Raw genomic sequence first — 16,577 nt, forward strand, 5'->3', positions numbered from 1 at the left:
ACAGCAAACATACAGATAATATTGTACGTTCACTGGATGTAAATTTTACCTTGAAAGATGAAAAAACAGAAACTGAAGTACCTGGGGGAGAATATACCACTGTCTGCCGTTAACTTGGAAATAGTCATGCGTTACACAACATTTCAATTAACTACAGGCCACGTGTGGGATGGGGTCCTACAGATCCTCATGCTGTATTTTTAGTGCACCTTTCCTGTGTTTAGATATGTTCAGACACACAGATGTCCCACTGCGCTGTAGTTACGTACAGCACTCGGTGCGGCACGCGCTGCCCTTGCTCCCTGTAGCCTGGGGGCCGTAGGCTACGCCACACAGTGGGGGTGTGGAGCAGGCCACACCATCCAGGTTTATGCAAGTACACTCTAGTGTTAACACCTAAAGTCAAGGCACAAAAATATAAAAGTGCCCAGTATGGAAAACAAGCAGCTGGTTCACAAGCCAGAGAAAATAAAATTACTCTTAAAAGACCAAAGTGTGTCTATACAGAAACACTTAAAATAATATAAAAGTACAATTTTAAAGTATCAAAGCCTGTTTGATAACTGCCCGTGAGCTAGTCTAACCAGCTCTTTTGTATGGCTTTTATCACTACCTAGGGGTAGGACTGCAAACAAGATTCTCTCAAGGCTTCATCTTTCTCATTTGAAGACGAAAAGAAACAATAATACTGTTCTATGACTTCAAAGGGTTATGGAAAAGCCAAACAAAACACACCACACAAGTACTCTGTAACTCACGTAAAATGCTACATGCATGGTGACATCCTAGCTGGGCTGACTCCAGGGACAATTACCTCTACTGGAGACATGTGACAAAAGCAAACCCCAAGAGGAAAGAGACATCACTGGGGATTTGCCCCTATCTTCTGAGTGTCCCTCTCAGAGTGGAACTACGGGGTCACACGGTAACTCTACATTTAACTCTGAGGAACTGCCGTCCCGTTTCTGTGCAGCAGCTACACGTGTCTGTTCCCTGGCAATGTGTACGAGGCTCCTGTCTCTCCACACCCTTGCTGGCACTGCCTGTCTTCTGATTACAGTCCTCCCATAGGGTGTGGAGTGGCAGCTCTTGGTGGTTCTGATCTGCATTTCAAGTGACTGATGCATTAGTCATTGGTGACTACTGATGTTGAGCATCTTTTCATGCACTTACTGGCCAGCTGTGCGTTTTGTTTGGAAGGTTTTTCAAACTCTTTAACCATTTTAAAATTGGATTATTTGTCTTTCTACTGTTGAGTTGTAATAGTTCTTTATATATTCTGGATATTAGGTCCTTATCACATATATTATTTGCAAATATTTTTTCCTAGTTTATGGTTGTTTTTTACTTTTTTGATAATGTCCTTTGAAATCTAAAGTTTTAAATTTTGGAGTTCAATTTATTTTTTTCTTTGGTTGCTCATGCGTTTGGTGTCATATCTGAAGAAACCACTGCCCAATCAAAGGTCATGCAGACCGCTGCTGTGCAGATAGACAATCAAGCAGAATTTCAAGTATTCATCGAAGAAACACTGAGCTTCTGTGGTGCAAGGAGCGCAGTGATGGAGAAGGCCCACAGCCTCATGCACTCGCATCAAACACACAGCACCTACACGGTCATCAAATCACCCAATAAACGCAGTGGAAGGAATTTTATAAAAGAAGACTCTGATCCACTGTGAAGTCCAGCAGCAAGAGCTCTAGAGAAGGCAGAGACCTTCAAAACAGCGTAGACAGCCAGGAGTGGAGGAGAACCTCGGCCTCAACGGGAAAGTGCCGTGGCACAGCAAGGACTCTTCCACCGTCCAGCCTAGGTAGGAACGTTCTGAAGTGAGGCTGGGTAGGGAGGCCGTGTTATCCCCACAGCACTGCACATTGTGCAGGCTTGGCCGAACAGCTGCACAGCTCACACTCTGCTTATCTTCAGCAACAGAATGCCTGAGGTCAGAGGCTCCCCTTTCGGTTAAACCAGCTAAGACCAGCAGGACACAAAGCGGAGGTCTACCTGGCCTTTGCAGGGCCTCCAAACGTCATGACAATCTCATTTTCATGCTCAGTGACACTCCCACCAATGCCACAACAGTTGACAATCACCATGACAGTGATGGGAAGAAGCCATAAGGACATAAAGATGGCAGTACTTCAGCTCCCAGAAGTCTACCGCCCATTTCCAGAAAAGCATGAATACTGCTCCCCTTGCTTGGAGTGTCAACGTCATCACTAAAGAAACCCTGTATTCCAATCCCCTCACCCTTCCTAAGTGGAAAAGCTGATCTGTGAGCCACACTCCTGCGTCTTCATTCCTCGGCCTCACATACAGCTTGTTCTGCTCAACACTCACTTTTGGTTTCATGGGTTGGATCTACAACACCCAAGAGCAAAAGCTCCCACCTTTTGAGGCCACCGAGTTTATTGGCAGCAGACACAGTTAGGGAAAACAGGTGCTAGGCTACTGCTATGGTTTAGATGTGGTTTTTTGGCCCCATCAAGCCTCATGTTAAAACCTGAACCCCACTGTTGGAGGTGGAGCCTAATGGAGGTTTTTGGGTCACAGGGCAGACCCCTCATGAATGGCTTGGTGCCGTCCTTGCCATAATGCATGAGTTCTCGCTCTGAGCTCTTGTGAGCGTTCCCAGACAGCTGGTTGTGGAAGAGCCTGGTGCCTCCCCTTCTATCTCCTGCCATGGGGTAGGCTTCTCTTCACCTTCCCGCATGAGTGGAAGCAGCCTGAGGCCTCACCAGAAGCAGATACCAGCACCATGCTTCTTGTGCAACCTGCAGAACTGTGAGCCAAACAAATCTCTTCTCTTACTTCCCCAGCCTCAGGTATTCCCTTACAGCAACACAAGAGGACTAAAACAACTACTCTCTGGAAACAATAGTTTTTTTGTTTATTTATATATGGGCACCTTTGATAATGTTTCTTTGCTTTAAAATGTCCTAAATGTCATAAATAAATGTGATTATATAATGGATGAAGAGATGGGAGCTTTAGGGTAAAAAAAATGGAAACTCTAAAGTAAAATCAGATGGAAAGTTGAGAATTAAAAATAACTAATGGCAGATAAGATCAGTCAACTTGTAAGTCAGTTAGTACAAATTACCCAAAATGAAGGAGAGGGAAAAAAAAAATATTGAAGCCTGGTGCAGTGGCTCACATCTGTAATCCCAGCACTTTGGGAGGCTGAGGCAGGTGGATCACTTGAGGTCAGAAGTTCAAGACCAGCGTGGCCAACATGGTGAAACCCATCTCTACCAAAAATACAAAAATTAGGTGGAAGTGGTGGCAGGTGCCTGTAATCCCAGCTACTCGGGAGGCTGAGGCAGTAGAATGGCTTGAACCTGGGAAGAGGAGGTTGCAGTGAGCTGAGATGGTGCCACTGCATTCCAGCCTGGACAAGAGAGCAAGACTCTGTCTCAAAAAAAAAAAAAAAAAGGTTAAAAAATAAAGAGTAACAGTGGCCTGCGTGGGATAATATCATGCATTTAACACATATGCAGGTGAAATCCCAGAAGGAGAGGAGACAAAATGGGGCCAAAAGTAGTTGAAGAAAGAATGTAAAAAATTAAATTTTTAAAAAATTCCAGGAAGCCCAATGAATCCTAAACAGGAGAAATTAAAGGAAAAGAAAAAGGCAACTATGTCCATCAGAGCCAAATTACTGAATGCCCATGATAAAGGGAAAACAATAGCCAGAGGAAAAAGACCTGTTCTATATGGGGAACAATGGCAGGGACTCATCAGAAGCAAAGGAAACCAGATGGAATGACACTTTTAAAGTGCCAAAAGGGAAAAAAAGCAGTCAACCCACAAGACTCCATCTAGCAAAAGGAGCCTTTAAAAAGGAAGATAATCAGTGCTGCTTCTTCACTGGTAAAAAGAGAAAATGTCTTAAAAAAAAATAAAGACAGTTTCAGAAAAATGAAAGCCTAGAGGATTCACTGCCCACAGACCCTCACCAAATGCAAATGCTGAAGTAAGTGCTTCAGGAAAGGGAAATGGCACAGACGGAAACTGGGACCTGCAGAGGCTCCAGGCACGGTCACATGTGGGCAATGAAAAGACTGGGACCAGCAGAGGCTCCAGGCACGGTCACATGTGGGCAATGAAAAGACTGGGACCAGCGGAGGCTCCAGGCACAGTCACATGTGGGCAATGAATAGACAGGGACTAGCGGAGGCTCCAGGCACGGTCACATGTGGGCAATGAAAAGACTGGGACCTGCAGAGGCTCCAGGCACGGTCACATGTGGGCAATGAAAAGACAGGGACCAGCAGAGGCTCCAGGCACGGTCACATGTGGGCAATGAAAAGACTGGGACCTGCAGAGGCTCCAGGCACGGTCACATGTGGGCAATGAAAAGACTGGGACCTGCAGAGGCTCCAGGCACGGTCACATGTGGGCAATGAAAAGACAGGGACCAGCAGAGGCTCCAGGCACGGTCACATGTGGGCAATGAAAAGACTGGGACCAGCAGAGGCTCCAGGCACGGTCACATGTGGGCAATGAAAAGACTGGGACCAGCAGAGGCTCCAGGCACGGTCACATGTGGGCAATGAAAAGACAGGGACCAGCAGAGGCTCCAGGCACGGTCACATGTGGGCAATGAAAAGACTGGGACCTGCAGAGGCTCCAGGCACCGTCACATGTGGGCAAATGAAAAGACCTCTCTTCCCCTGAGCTCTTCTTTCCTTTACAAAACAATTAACTTTCCAAAGCAAAAATAACGATGGCTGTGGGATTATGTGTGGAAGTAAAATACATGTCAACAATAAACACAGGCCAGAAAGGGGTGAACACTGCAATAAAGAACACGACCAACAGCGTCTTGTGTTCCTCAAGTCCTTACTCACGTGTCGCTGGCACAGACCCGGAAACAGCTCATCAGTAACTCTGCTGCTTTTTCTAACATGTCCCCAACTTTGCTTTTTCCTTTCTTTACCAACTGCTGATCTGCCTAAGAAAATATAAAAACATTTATTTTATTTTTCCGAGGCAAGGTCTTGCTGCGTTGCCCAGGTTGGACGCAGTGGCACAATCACACCTCACTGTAGCCTCAGCCTCCTGGGCTACACCCATCCTCCCATCTCAGCCTTCTGAGGAAGTGGAACCAGGGAACCAGACACCACAATGCCTGGCTAGTTTGGGGGTTTTTGTTTTAATTTTAATTATTTTTTTTTGCCCGGGGGGCGGGGAGAGATAGGGTCTCACTTTGTTATTCTGGCTGATCCTGAACTTCTGACTCCAAGTAATCCTCCCACCTTGGCCTCCCAAAGTGTTGGGATTACAGGCATGAGCCACTGTGCACAGCCAAAACATTTACTCCTTAACGTAAAAAATGGATACAATTAAGAGTCAAAGTCTCAAAGGATTCTGGAGAAATCAGCTAGCATGTACCATAATATTTTAAAAAATGGAGTAGTCTATATTATTCCAATTCTTCCACAAGCCAAATCTTTCTTCAATTAATTCAAGTCAGTCACCAATTTTTCAAACCTGCACTACTTATGTTAATATGCTACTGAGCTTTCTCTTACTTAGGTCCCTGAAGTTGGCTAGTCAAAATGCTTGAAATAAAAACGTTTAACAAACATTAAAGACATCACTGAGTTTGACTTTTCCCCTGAATTTAGGAGGATAGCCTTGGTTAAAGAAGAAAGAACCTGTTTCTCCCACTTGTGTTCTCCACAAACCCGAGGCCTACAACAGGTGTGCAGATGACCACACACAGCTCAAACTATATTTACAACAACACTAAGCCATCATGGTCTTTTTTTTACTGTATTATAACATTTACACTGATGGTGCAAAAACAGCAATAGGTAAAATGCTGGAGTGCTCTCACCGGCACCAAACTACAAGATAATCATGTTCTTAAATACCAGACACTTGCAATCAATCAACAAACCAATACAATTCGTTTCCCTTTATGACCTTGATGGGCCAAGCACAGTGGTTCGGACCTGTAATCCCAGCACTTTGCGGAGGCTAAGGTGGAAAATCACTTGAACCTAGGAGTTTGAGACCAACCTGGGCCACGTGCCAAGAATCTGTCTTTATGAAAAATTTTAAAATTGGCCTGATATCATGGCATACGCCTGTAGTCCCAGCTACTCGGGAGGCCGAGGTGGGAGGCTTCAGCCCAGGAACTGGAGCCTGCAGCGAGCTATGATTGCACCATTGCACTTCAGCTTGAGTGGCAGAGCAAGGCCATCTCTAAATAGATAAATAAAATGTTGTTGATAATGCAGCAAATATGAATTTTCTTAAATCCTGGTCCTTGAGCACACGTATTTTAGATATTCTTTGTGATGAAATGAGAAGCATGCAGCACTTCTGGTGCACACGGTGTCTCATGACTGTTTATGGAAAAGCTCTGGGCAGCTGTCTGAGCTGTGAGCTGGACTAGCTGCTTCTTGGGGAACAGAAAATTGACAGGCAAACACAGCTACCCAGCCTTGAGCATCTGGCAGACCATGTTCTCCAAAATGAATGAAACAAATTTGTCACTTCTAGGCAAACAACTGATAGTACTGGTTACCAATGACATTTGTGCTTTCAATAAAAATCAGAATTCTGGGAAACTTTTATCAACCACCATGAGCTTAGCAGTTTCTCCTTACTCCAAGACTTTTCTGATGAGGTCCCTGGAGATGTTAAGAAAGGTAGGGGCTTGGGGGTTGGGTTTTTAACAGTGGTGTGTCAACACTTGGCAGCTGCTGCATGGCTCAGTAAGCCAACATTCTCCAAATGGCCTGCTATGGTCTAAATGTTTGTGTCCCCTCCAAGGCTCATGCTGAATCCTAATCCTCAAGGTGATAGCGTTTGGAGGAGGGGCCTTTAGGAGGTGATGGGGTCATGAAGGTGATGCTGTCATGAATGGGATTGGTGCCCTCATAAAAGACCCCAGAGAGATCCCTTGCCCCATCTACCACATGCTGACACAGCAAGAAGATGCTATGAGCCAGGGAGCAGTGCTCGCCAGACCCTGAATCTGCTGGTGACTTGATCTGGGACCTCCCTGCCTCCAAAACTGTGAGACATCAATGTTTGTTGTTTACAAGCCACCCAGTTTACAATGTTTTGCTGGAGCAGCCCAAATGGACCAAGATATGACTAATGCAAAATACAACAAAATCCTTTCAAAGTGCTCTAGGCAGACCAGTGGATCTTAGTGCAAAGGTAGAAAAAGTCTATTGTACACTTCAGAAGCCACACTGTTAACTAACCTTTAAAAAACAACTGCTTCTTGGAGTTTTGGTATACAGAGTCAAAGAAGAATTATCTCAGTGGTCTGGAAAGCCTATCAGAATATTTCCCTCGTCTCCACTTGCATCTTTGTGAGGCCAGAATGTCTTGAAATACTTTATTAAAAACAGTATACTGCAACAGAGTGAGTGCAGAAGCAGGTAAGAGGACTAGATGGCTTCTGCTGAACTCGACATCAAAGAGGTCAAAAGTGATGTGACACCACTTTTCCTAGTATTTTGTTTTGGAAATATAGTTATTTTTTATTTAAAAAGTCAGTTATGTTACATGTAAAAGGTTTACTGTTGTTGTTTTAAAATGAATAAATATTTAAAAATCTTCTCTAATTAAAATTTCTAATATAGTAAATATAAACAGATAAAACAAAAATAAAAGCTCTCTGGGGTCTTCAATATACTTTTCAGTTCTAAAATTTCCATTTGGTTCTTCTTTGTGTTTCCTATTTCCCTGTTGAGCCTTTAAATATTTTCATTCGTTTCAAGCATGTTCTTAATTGCTTGCTGAATCATTCTTAGAGGGCTGTTTAAAATTCCTGTCAGATAATTCCAACAGCTGTGAAATCTTAGCATTGGTGTCTTCTGCTGAATATTTTTTCTCATTCGAAATTTTTAAAAGTTGAGATTTTTCCTGGTAATCAGTGTCATTAAATCCTGAACATTTGGGGCATTACGTGACAAGACGATGGACCTTACTTATCTTGCTTTTAACAGGCCTCACCACACAAGTAGGGAAACAGGGGCACCCCTTTGCCCCTGAGTCGGGGAGACCCAGGTCCCCTGCGCAGCCTCTGACATCAACCTGGTGGGAAGGGGACCAGCTCCTCATTACTGCTAGCCCAGGGTGGAGGTCCTGGGCCGCCCGCAGCCTGTACCACTTTGCTGATGGGGTAGGAGGGACTTGCTGACTTTTTGTGCCTGACACTGGAGTGAAGCAGTGACGGTCAGAGTTCTGTCGTGCTGGACTGTCCTCCCAGCCTCCTGGATTCCTTGGGGCTTTTTGTCTCTGCCTGATGGTGGAAGACTTCAAGCTTCTAAGGCACCCAGTCCAGGACAGACAGGAAGCAAAAAGGAAACCCGGGTACTCCCTACACGTGACTCTGAGAGCCCCATCCCCCCTTCTCTCCATCTCCCATAGCCATGCTGGCCTGACAACTCCCAAGGTTTTAACTGTTTAACAGGTGCAGTAGGGAGAAATCTACTGCATCCTGCCTGGAACTGGAGTCATCAATCATTTCTAAAACTGTAAAGGGGTTGTCCTTAGACCAAAAAGTTGACAAATGCTGCTCCGTAATGGGAGCTTCTGTGGGTCCCCAAGGGGAAGTCACCTCCATAAAAGCCAGGATCTCCCCTCACCCCAGGAAGCCCCTTGCTACTGCCCAAATCTATATAAAGCTGAATTCTTTTCGGCGGGGAGCAGGCCACATCTTAAGGGTAGAAGAGACACAGAATAGCTCATATGTTGTTGTTCCACTCATTTCACAAAAATAACACATACCATAAATGGTTAACCACAGACTGAAACCTCTCCCTCTATATGAACAGTGTGGAAATCTGAGCAAATGTTTATTTAAATCTGTTTGTGTTAACCCAGAAAAAATAGTCAATATCTGTTCTTTTGCTCCCTATACCAGTCACATCTCAACTCCCATTTACCCCTCAAAAAATTTGGAAAAAATAACATGAAATTAAACAACAGTCACCAAGTTTTAGTTTTAAAGCAATAATGACAGCAAATTAAACTTACATTATTGGCAAACACTCGAAGGTCAAGCGCAACTGCATACATGACAGGCAGAGCCCTAAGTGCAAAAAGAAACGTGTGAGGGGCTGTGAGGCACCAGATTCCATCCCCAGAGGCCACCCAGGGCTACTATCCAGAATGGGGTCCATATTTTTCCAAAACTCTGACAGGTATCTGCTTCCGCACCCTCTGTCCAGGTGGGCTGCAGGACACAAACTTCCCGATCATCCTGGGGCCCCACACTGCAGGGCTCCACACCTGTCCCCAGCCCTGTCAGAAGACCCAGCCATGTTTCAGCTCCGGGCTCCCAGGATATTCTCCTCCCCTCAGCTTCCCACCAGGATCCTAACAGCGCCACTAAAAAAGCAGTGGTTTGATCAGATTTCCTAACAGGAGCCAGAATATATAATACACAAAATGTCACAAAACCTTTACAGCCAACTGGCAAAAGTGGACGGTTTTCATGCGTGAGCTTTCACATTAAAAGAGAAAAGCGTGGATTTGTTTGTTTGCAAAAGGCCTTTGGTTATTTTAGTATAAAAAAATTTCAGTATTTACCTACAGTTTGTTAATAAGTCATAAAATTAAGAATCTATTTGAATTAGTTTGGCAAGGCATTTAAAAATGCCACCATTACTATGTATTAGAACACCCCAAATGAACTGTAGTTGGTCCACCTCTTTTATCCAACGTTTAAAATCAAAAACAAGTTCAAAATTGATAACTGAAGGAAAAAGCAGTATTTAATAAATATCTGGGGAAACAGACATCTGAAATAAAAATAATACTATATTTACATACACACACTCCAAACAATGTGGCTGATCTACAATTAAAGTTTACTCGATTTATAACTCCACTATCTGTGTAGACATTACCATATGTCAACACACTGATATTAAATATCCACATGGAAAAAATACAATATATATTTATTTAAAGCAAATTTGTGAAAAGATTCTGCTAAAAAAAAATTGCGATTTGCTAATCTCCAGCTGTTTCTGTTCACACTTACCAGTTTTCTTCTTTGTGTGCCTGGAATGCTCGCAAGAATGACGTACTGTGTTAAGGAAGATACGGCATATACAGTTCAAATAATGCTACATAGAATAAAAGGAATAAGAACCTAAATTTTAAAGAATGTAGCTCACCCTTTAGCAGATTGTATATTATAACAGCAATAAGTTCTTGAAGAGAAAAAAAGGTATAAACTCACATTACAAATATCTGTATCTTAGTAGGTTCAAGTATACTAAATATATTTATTTCATATATACTGTCTCTTAAATAAAAAAGATTTTTTAAATCAGCTGTTTCAAATGTTTTGTTTGGTTTCTCTGAGCCCAGAAGATCATGAGTCACATTTAAGTGCTTTAGAATCTGTAGCATACAGTTGATTTTATCAACTACAGAATTCCTGAATTCCAAGGAGGCTGTTAGCAAGTAGCCCAACTCTCTTCTGTGTATATTTAAACAAGGTGGTTAAAAAGAAAAGATAATTATCTAGAGATACATATAAATCCTTAGAACACTCACTGATTCAGGCCTTAACTAAAGATACTCTTTAAGTGACTTAAGTACAAACCAGCTTGATTTAAGGTCTTCAGCTGCCACAATTCAATGCGGATGTGTATCTGAGTTCACTCTTGTCCACCTCTGCCTGAATTCTGGATTTCTGCTATTTCGCCAACAGGACTTAACCAATCCCTGTAACTATACTTACTACCTTATTAAGGGCAACGAAACATTCTTCTTCTCAACAGAATTAAATAAGATCCTTCCTCTTAACACAGCGTTCTTCCTTACGAAGTGGCTGCATGAGTCTTAAGATCCGTGCTAAATTTAAGTACCTGAATGCCGAATGAAATAGCTGAAATGAGTTTCTCTTCCAAAACACTGTCATTCCTTTCTAACTGCAGAAGTGAGCAACTGCCCCAATGTTTCCAGGTCTCAAGTCCCAAATAATTCACTGCACGTGTTCTACACTGGACAGCTGCCATAAATGACAAAGGATATTGGACTATCACGGTCTGGCACTTGTATGCCTCTATGAAATCATGGTTCCCCACTGCGTATGTGCACCTGGAAAATAAACACACTTTCACACGATAAAAACCTAGACACTAGTTATGCCATACACACAGCTCACTTCACTGCACTGGTCCCAGTGGTCCTGGGATGAAAGTTAGTGGTCCTGCTTGGCAGGTGATAAAGGGTGAAGGAAGAAACACACAAATGACTGAACACAAACAGGTGAGTAAAAGATGAAGTCTGGGCCGGGTGCGGTGGCTCACACCTGTAATCCCAGCACTTTGGGAGGCAGAGGTGGGCGGATCACAAGGTCAGGAGTTCAAGACCAGCCTGACCAAAATGGAGAAACCCCATCTCTACTAAAAATACAAAATTAGCCGGGCATGGTGGCATATGCCTGTAAACCCATCTACTCAAGAGGCTGAGACAGGAGAATCACTCGAACCTGGGAGGAGGAGGTTGCAGTGAGCTGAGATCACGCCATTCCATTCCAGCCTGGGCGAAAAATCAGTCTCAAAAAAAAAAATAAATAAAAAAAGATGAAGTCCTACAGTAAGTTTTGAGACTTCTTTCAAGTTCTAGAAGGACCTAGTTCCAGCAATTTTATGAGTAACACATTATTAGTATGACCCTTCCACTCTATCAGAGGCTGACAATGACATTCAAACTAGATTCCCCGCTGCATAATGTCAGTATTAGTTCATCGCCAAATCTGGAACCCATCGCACACTGCACAGAGCTAGGAAATCACGGGTGCTTTGTACTACAAGGAACACGGTGGTACCCCAACTCTTCCAAAGACCCTGCAGGGTTCACAGGGCATTCCTGCTCACAGACCGCAGCCTGGCCCTGTAGGCCAGGCTGCTCTGAAAGACAGTAATCAAATCTCACATAAGGACACAATCTTCTGCCTGAATTGATCCCTTAGGGCTCAAACAGTAGATATGGAGTGTATGTAAAAAGTAGCATTGTTTGCTTTGCTCAACTCTAGTTTCTTTCCCAGTAAGGTAAAGAGGTTCAAAAACAGACATAATTCCATGAAAAGGGTAAGTTAATGGTTAGGTTCCATACTCTACTAAAAAGACCACTAACCAGTCACTATGGTAAGTATTATGTGATTTTAAAAATAGTATTATACAACTGATGTAAAAAATTTCCACAGGCTTTATCAAAGTGAAATTACAAATGCATTTTCCTACTTTTTCAAAGTCAATTATCCGTTTCAAGCATAAGATAATGCAAGATAAAATCCCCCGTCAGTTCAGCAATTTCCAGATGTGTGTGTTTTCCTTCCTCCCTAACAGATTACCTTAAATGAGCTGCAAACATTTCATCATAAGGGGGTTCCAAGACTTGCTGACACTTCTCCTCTGGAGAGGCCATCTGATTTTAAAAAAGAAAAATGGCAAAAGTAAAATTAATAGGCACAGAAATAATGCAACATATAGAAAGAAATATTTAAACCTCTGTTTCAAGAGAATTTATACTTTACAGTTCACAGTAACACTCTACATTTAATACTCTAAATAGAAGGTTCAGGCCATGAGCAGTGGCTCATGCCTGTAATCCCAGCATTTTGAGGTGGCCGGGGCAAGCAGATCACTTGAGGCCAGGAGTTCGAGATCAGCCAGTTTCTACAAAAAAAAAATTTCAAAAATTAGGCCAGGCACGGTGGCTCATGCCTGTAATCCCAGCACTTTGGGAGGCCGAGGTGGGCAGATCACAAGGTCAGGAGATCGAGACCATCCTGGCTAACGCAGTGAAACCTCGTCTCTACTAAAAATACAAAAATTAGCCGGGTGTGGTGGTATGTACCTATAGTCTCAGCTACTTGGGAGGCTGAGGCAGAAGAATCCCCTGAACCCACGAGGCAGAGGTTGCAGTGAGCCGAGATAGCGCCACTGCACTCCAGCCTGGGCAACAGAGCGAGACTCCATTTCAAAAAAAAAACAAAAAAAAAAAACAAAAAAATCAGCCAGGTGTGGTGGCATGTGCCTATAATCTCAGCTACTCAGGAGGCTGAGGCAGGAGAATCACGTGAACCCGGGAGGCGGAGGTTGCAGTGAGCTGAGATTGTGCCACTGCACTCCAGCCTGGGTGACAGAGTGAGACTTCACCTCAATTAAAAAAAAAAAATACAAAAATTAGCCAGGTGTGGTGGTGAACACCAATAATCCAGCTACTTGGGAGGCTGAGGCACAAGAATCGCTTGAACCTGGGAGATGGAAGTTGCAGTGAGCCAAGATTGTGCCACTGCAGTCCAGCCTGAGTGACAGAGAGGGACTGTCTCATAAATAAATAAATAAATGGTTCACTAGTTCAACAAATATTTATCAGTATTTCAGGGGAACAAGAAGCCCATGAATATAATTTGGTGTTACCTTCCACAAGCCAGGAAATATTCTAGGCACTCTCACATATATTTTAGTATTTAATAGCCAGTCAGTCAATAAATAAGTAACTAACATGTTTATTGTTAAGTAACTATCATGGGTTTATTAAGTAAGGCATAGAAGGCCTTCCGTGAGGTCTAATGAGTTACAGATGGTGCCACTTTAGGAATCAGCCTTCTCAGCTTCCCGCTGAGAGCACCACTCGCATCTCCTGGGCTAGTCTAGACATTTCTAAGTTTTCCTCTCCTCTCAACTTTAAGATAATCTGAACAACTGAATAGACGATGGTTAATTTTGCCAACTTGACAGGCCGTAGAGTGCCCAGACAATGTAATTTCTGGGAGTGTCTGTGAGGGTGTTTCTGGATGAGACTGGCAGTTGTACTGGTAGACTCAGGAAAGCAGGCGTCCCTCCTCAGTGTGGACGGGCAATGGCCAATCTGTTGAGGGCTTGAATATAACAAGAGGTAGAGGAAGGAAGAATTTACTCCTTCTAGGGACTTCTCGACCTCTATAATCAGAGGACCCGGTTCCTCATACTAAACCTCTATAAATATCAATATATCCCATTGGCCCTGTTTCTCTGGAGAACCTGGACCAACACACGATATGTGATAGCACACTGAGGTTTTTTCACAGAAGCAATGAGCCCGTGCTGATACAGTGAGAGAGAAGAATGACACTATCAGAAAAATCACCATTCTATAGTCGGGTGAAAGAAACCACTGTAAGAAAGGTTAGCGGGGAGTTTTACAATTAAGGGATCCGTCTCAGATTGCAAATAGGACAGTATGTGTCCTCTCGTGTGATATGATACAAACAAAGCACACGGCACCAGCCATGGGGTGCTCTGGCCAAGGCAAGCCTGGTCTCATCGAGTCTCCAGCACTAACTCCTACTTAGAGCAATGGTTTTCAACACTGTCTACACACAGAATCACCTAGATAACTTTATTAAAAACAAAAACAACAAGCCTGCCACCACTGTAGAGAATGATTTACCTGGTCTGAGTTGCAGCCTGTACACCACTAAACATAACCCCCAATAGATAAGCCCATTTTTCTTCCAAAAGAAAAATGCTGCGCCCAGTAGGAATACACTCCAATATGATAATGGGTGTCAATAAGGAAACAGGGCTTTACCAAATGCCCACAAGATTTTCTATATAAAATACTGGTTTATATCATCTATGCCACAGGTGACACAGAAACTCCATGGACAACCCCAGGCTGGGCCTTGGCTTGCCGGCCTTTCTAAGGACTGAAATGGGAAACACCTGTAGTGCACAATGTCCATGGGGCTTTGGGGACGCACAGGCCTGGACAGAGTCAAGTCTCCACCACCTCACTTCTCTAAACCTCAGAGAGTTCTGGGGGAATCAAACACAGGTGCGGGAGGTCCACACCACTACAGTGTACCTACATAGTCAGTGCTCCATAAATAAATAGGAATTACATATATCATAAAAAACTTTAAAATTTTCAAATGAAGAGTGACAATATTGGTTTTCTTCTTACTCAAATTCTACACTTCTCTTAGGAAAGTGATTACCCCGTAATTATCTGCAGACACCTATGTGCACAGGTCTTTTACATACTTGGAGTCGTGGGTTTGCAACATGAGGATGTTTAAAAGACACCAACTCTGCACAAGATGCTCCGTCTCTGGTGTCGATGGCTTCATACACCTGAAATATTTGAAAGGAAAACCTAAGTAGAAAATAAAACATTCTGCTCTAACAGAACCTACAAACATTGTATGCCTTACAGGGGAGAGTTCATTTTCCCCTACTTTGAAAGGAGACAGAATAATCCAAATGTAACAGATCACTGCTCTTTGCAGTGGGTAAACAATAACTTCATTTCAAAATGGGATGTTCCCGGCTGGCTCAGGCCTGCAATCCCAGCATTTTGTGAGGCTGAGGGAAGATTGCTTGAGGCCAGGAGTTTGAAACCATCCTGAAAAACATAGCAAAACCCATCTCTTTAAAACAAACTAACAAAAACAGATGTTCTTGAAGCAAAAAAACAGGACAAGCAAGTAAGTCAGTGGTTTATCATGTAACTCTTCACAAAGGTGAATTATCCTAGTTTTACTTGATCACATTAATGTATGTTTGAAAATCCAATTATACAGTTTATGAAAAAGAAATCAGTTTAAAAACCACATATATCCAAAATTCAAAAAGCTTCCACCCAACCTAAACATAAAAGGGAAATGGAAATAGCCGGGCGCGGTGGCTCATGCCTGTAATCCCAGCACTTTGGGAGGCCAAGGTGGGTGGATCATGAGGTCAGGAGATCGAGACCACCCTGGCCAACATGGTGAAACCCCATCTCTACTAAAAATACAAAAAAAATTAGCTGGGCGTGGTGGCTCGCACCTGTAGTCCCAGCTACTTGGGAGAATCACCTGAACCAGGAGGCAGAGGCTGCAGTGAGCCGAGAGTGCACCACTGCACTCCAGCCAGCTTGGTAGCAGAGCAAGTCTCCATCTCAAAAAAAAAAAAAAAAAAGGGAAATGAAAATAGCTAAACAGATTGTCACATTCATACAATGGGATACTTGGCTACTGTTAAAAAGAATAAAACAGATCTACATGTAATAACATGAGAAAATGTGCATAATCTGATGATTAGATTAAAACAAAGTTAACTACAGGAAAACCGTGTAACTTGATTTGGGAGAAAAACGAACCGAAAAATTACGTACAACATGTACGCAGAGGAAAGAACGAGGGCCCGTACCACACCATGCCAGCTGATTATGCGGACCGTGGGTCAGGGCTGGAGACCAGAGAGCCTTTTGCCCTATGAGCTCCTGCCGCAACAGACATTTTGTAATTTGAAAACCAAATATGCTTTTAAATCATATTTATAAAAAAAGACATAAAAATTCTAACTAAGCAAAAAGATAAGCACAAAGTTTTAGATACAGTGTAATTAAACTATGATAAAATTAAATATTTACATTTTATGCTTACTCAAGACTGACCAGGGATGTCATAACAAGGATGTGCAAATGGAAAAAAGCACAAGCAGAGGGTCCTCCACACTGCCACACATCAGCGAAAGGCAGAGGCCTCCGCACTGCCACCCTTCAGCGAAAGGCAGAGGGTCCTCCACACTGCCACACATCAGCGAAAG

At 43.1% G+C, this 16,577-nt stretch overlaps 1 protein-coding gene and 1 long non-coding RNA gene across 5 annotated transcripts in view; both read right to left on the reverse strand.

Moving 5' to 3' along the window:
- PCID2 (PCI domain containing 2) overlaps positions 1-16,577 on the reverse strand; it is a 28,988-nt gene that overhangs the window by 8,298 nt on the left and 4,113 nt on the right. For 2 of the 4 annotated variants that reach the window (XM_032246295.1, XM_032246298.1), the window contains exons 2-7: positions 15,030-15,119; positions 12,350-12,423; positions 11,026-11,091; positions 10,025-10,066; positions 9,013-9,067; positions 4,854-4,957 (exon numbers count right to left, since the gene is read on the reverse strand). In XM_032246295.1, coding sequence (XP_032102186.1) covers positions 4,854-4,957; positions 9,013-9,067; positions 10,025-10,066; positions 11,026-11,091; positions 12,350-12,423; positions 15,030-15,119 — 431 coding nt within the window. Of the gene's footprint in view, positions 1-4,853; positions 4,958-9,012; positions 9,068-10,024; positions 10,067-11,025; positions 11,092-12,349; positions 12,424-13,735; positions 13,883-15,029; positions 15,120-16,577 lie in introns of those variants that run through there. The other 2 variants (XM_032246296.1, XM_032246297.1) reach the window with 2 other exon arrangements.
- LOC116528846 lies at positions 3,520-4,847 on the reverse strand. The gene is made up of 2 exons (XR_004259241.1): positions 4,322-4,847; positions 3,520-4,021 (listed from the first exon to the last, which is right to left on the reverse strand). It is a non-coding gene; the product is annotated as an uncharacterized LOC116528846 (long non-coding RNA).

Source organism: Sapajus apella, unplaced genomic scaffold, assembly GCF_009761245.1.
Source record: "Sapajus apella isolate SASKATOON/1434 unplaced genomic scaffold, GSC_monkey_1.0 scaffold60, whole genome shotgun sequence".
In the NCBI taxonomy this organism is placed as follows: Eukaryota; Metazoa; Chordata; class Mammalia; order Primates; family Cebidae; genus Sapajus; species Sapajus apella.